This window comes from Apaloderma vittatum, unplaced genomic scaffold (assembly GCF_000703405.1).
Source record: "Apaloderma vittatum isolate BGI_N311 unplaced genomic scaffold, ASM70340v1 scaffold20341, whole genome shotgun sequence".
Classification (NCBI taxonomy): Eukaryota; Metazoa; Chordata; class Aves; order Trogoniformes; family Trogonidae; genus Apaloderma; species Apaloderma vittatum.
This window is the reverse complement of record NW_009697634.1, coordinates 3,405-4,746: the sequence shown is the minus strand read 5'-3', so window position 1 is coordinate 4,746 and position 1,342 is coordinate 3,405. Positions and strand designations below refer to the sequence as shown.

The window sequence follows — 1,342 nt, the reverse complement described above, 5'->3', positions numbered from 1 at the left end:
TGGTGCTCAGCCTGGGGCTTCCCTGGTGCCTTGTTTACTTTTCTTTTCCTATTTCTAAGTCTCTGCTTCACAGAATCACAGAATCACCGAATGTCCGGGGTTGGAAGGGACCTCTGAAGATCATCCAGTCCAACCTTCATCCCAGCACACCCAACCACTACACCACAGCCTCAAGTGCCAGATCTACTTTGTTTTTAAACACCTCCAGGGTTGGGGACTCCACCACCTCCCTGGGCAGCCTGTTCCAGTGCCTCACCACTCGTTCCCTTTCCCTTCCCATTAGGGGAGCGAGAGGGGTTAGAGAGCATCTGTCAGCACTTAGTGGCCATCCAAGTCCTTACCCTTGACAATCCTGGAAATGGTTTCCTGGATTAGTTGCTCCACCACCCTCCTTTGGGAAGCCCTTGCTGCTCCACAGCATCCCAGCAGATGGTGAATTGGGGGAAGCAGCTCTGGCAGGGACACAGCAGGAGGTGGAGGAGACCATGGGGAGACAGGAGAAGCTCCTGGACCGCTGTGAACACCCCCTCCCCTGGGCTCGTGCCATTGCTTAGGCAGTGTCCCCCTGGCCACATCTGTTGAGGTTAGATGTGCCAACCAGTAACGGTCATCTGATAACACCTCCCTGTGATAAGGAAGGACTGGCCATCTGGCTTGTGCAATAGCCACAGGGCTTGCAACATGCAAACTAGCCAAAACGACGGGTCTCCACCTCCAAACCCCTCACTCCTGCTGGTGGCTGCTTTTTGAAGGCATCTCTTGGACATCACTGTGTGTCCTCAGCTGTCATGGCTGTCTACAAGGTGAAGGTGGCAACTGGTGACGTCCTCGAAGCGAGGACCACCAACTGCATCTCCATCACCTTGGTGGGCACCCGTGGTGAGAGCCGGAAGACAACCGTCAGCTGCTTGCTCCTGCCAGGGACAGTGAGTGTGGGGATGGGGACACGGGGGTGGCATGGGCTGCCCCGGGGGTCCCTGCACGGGTTTTGCTGGAGAGGGTTGCAAAAGCGCGAGGATGTCGCCAAGGCTGGGGAGGGATGGAGGAAAGGGGTCTGTGGTGGTGTGGTGGGAAGTGGTCATGGGGGCTGGTGAGAAGGATCTTAGGGGAACGGAGGAAAAAGAACCTGAGGTGGAGGATAGGAAGGGGTCTTGGGGGATGGTGGGAGGGGGGATGGAAGAAAAGGATCTTTGGAGGGGATAGAAGAAAGGGATCCTGGGATGGAGGAAAAGGATCCTGTGGGAATGGAGGAAAAGGATCTTGCGGGGATGGAGGAAAGTGGTCTTGGGCAGTTTGAGAAGGAGGATCCTTGGGGGATGCTCTGAGCCCCCGCTCCACTGGT

The 1,342-nt window shown here is 56.5% G+C and overlaps 1 protein-coding gene across 1 annotated transcript in view; it reads left to right on the top strand.

The window, feature by feature from the left end:
* Window positions 1-788: 788 nt before the first annotated feature.
* LOC104280152 (hydroperoxide isomerase ALOXE3-like) overlaps window positions 789-1,342 on the top strand; it is a gene marked incomplete at its 3' end in the record, with an annotated part of 3,939 nt that continues 3,385 nt past the window's right edge. The window contains exon 1 of the mRNA XM_009877720.1: window positions 789-926. Within this exon, the coding sequence (XP_009876022.1) occupies window positions 789-926 (138 nt within the window). The remainder of the gene's footprint in view (window positions 927-1,342) is intronic.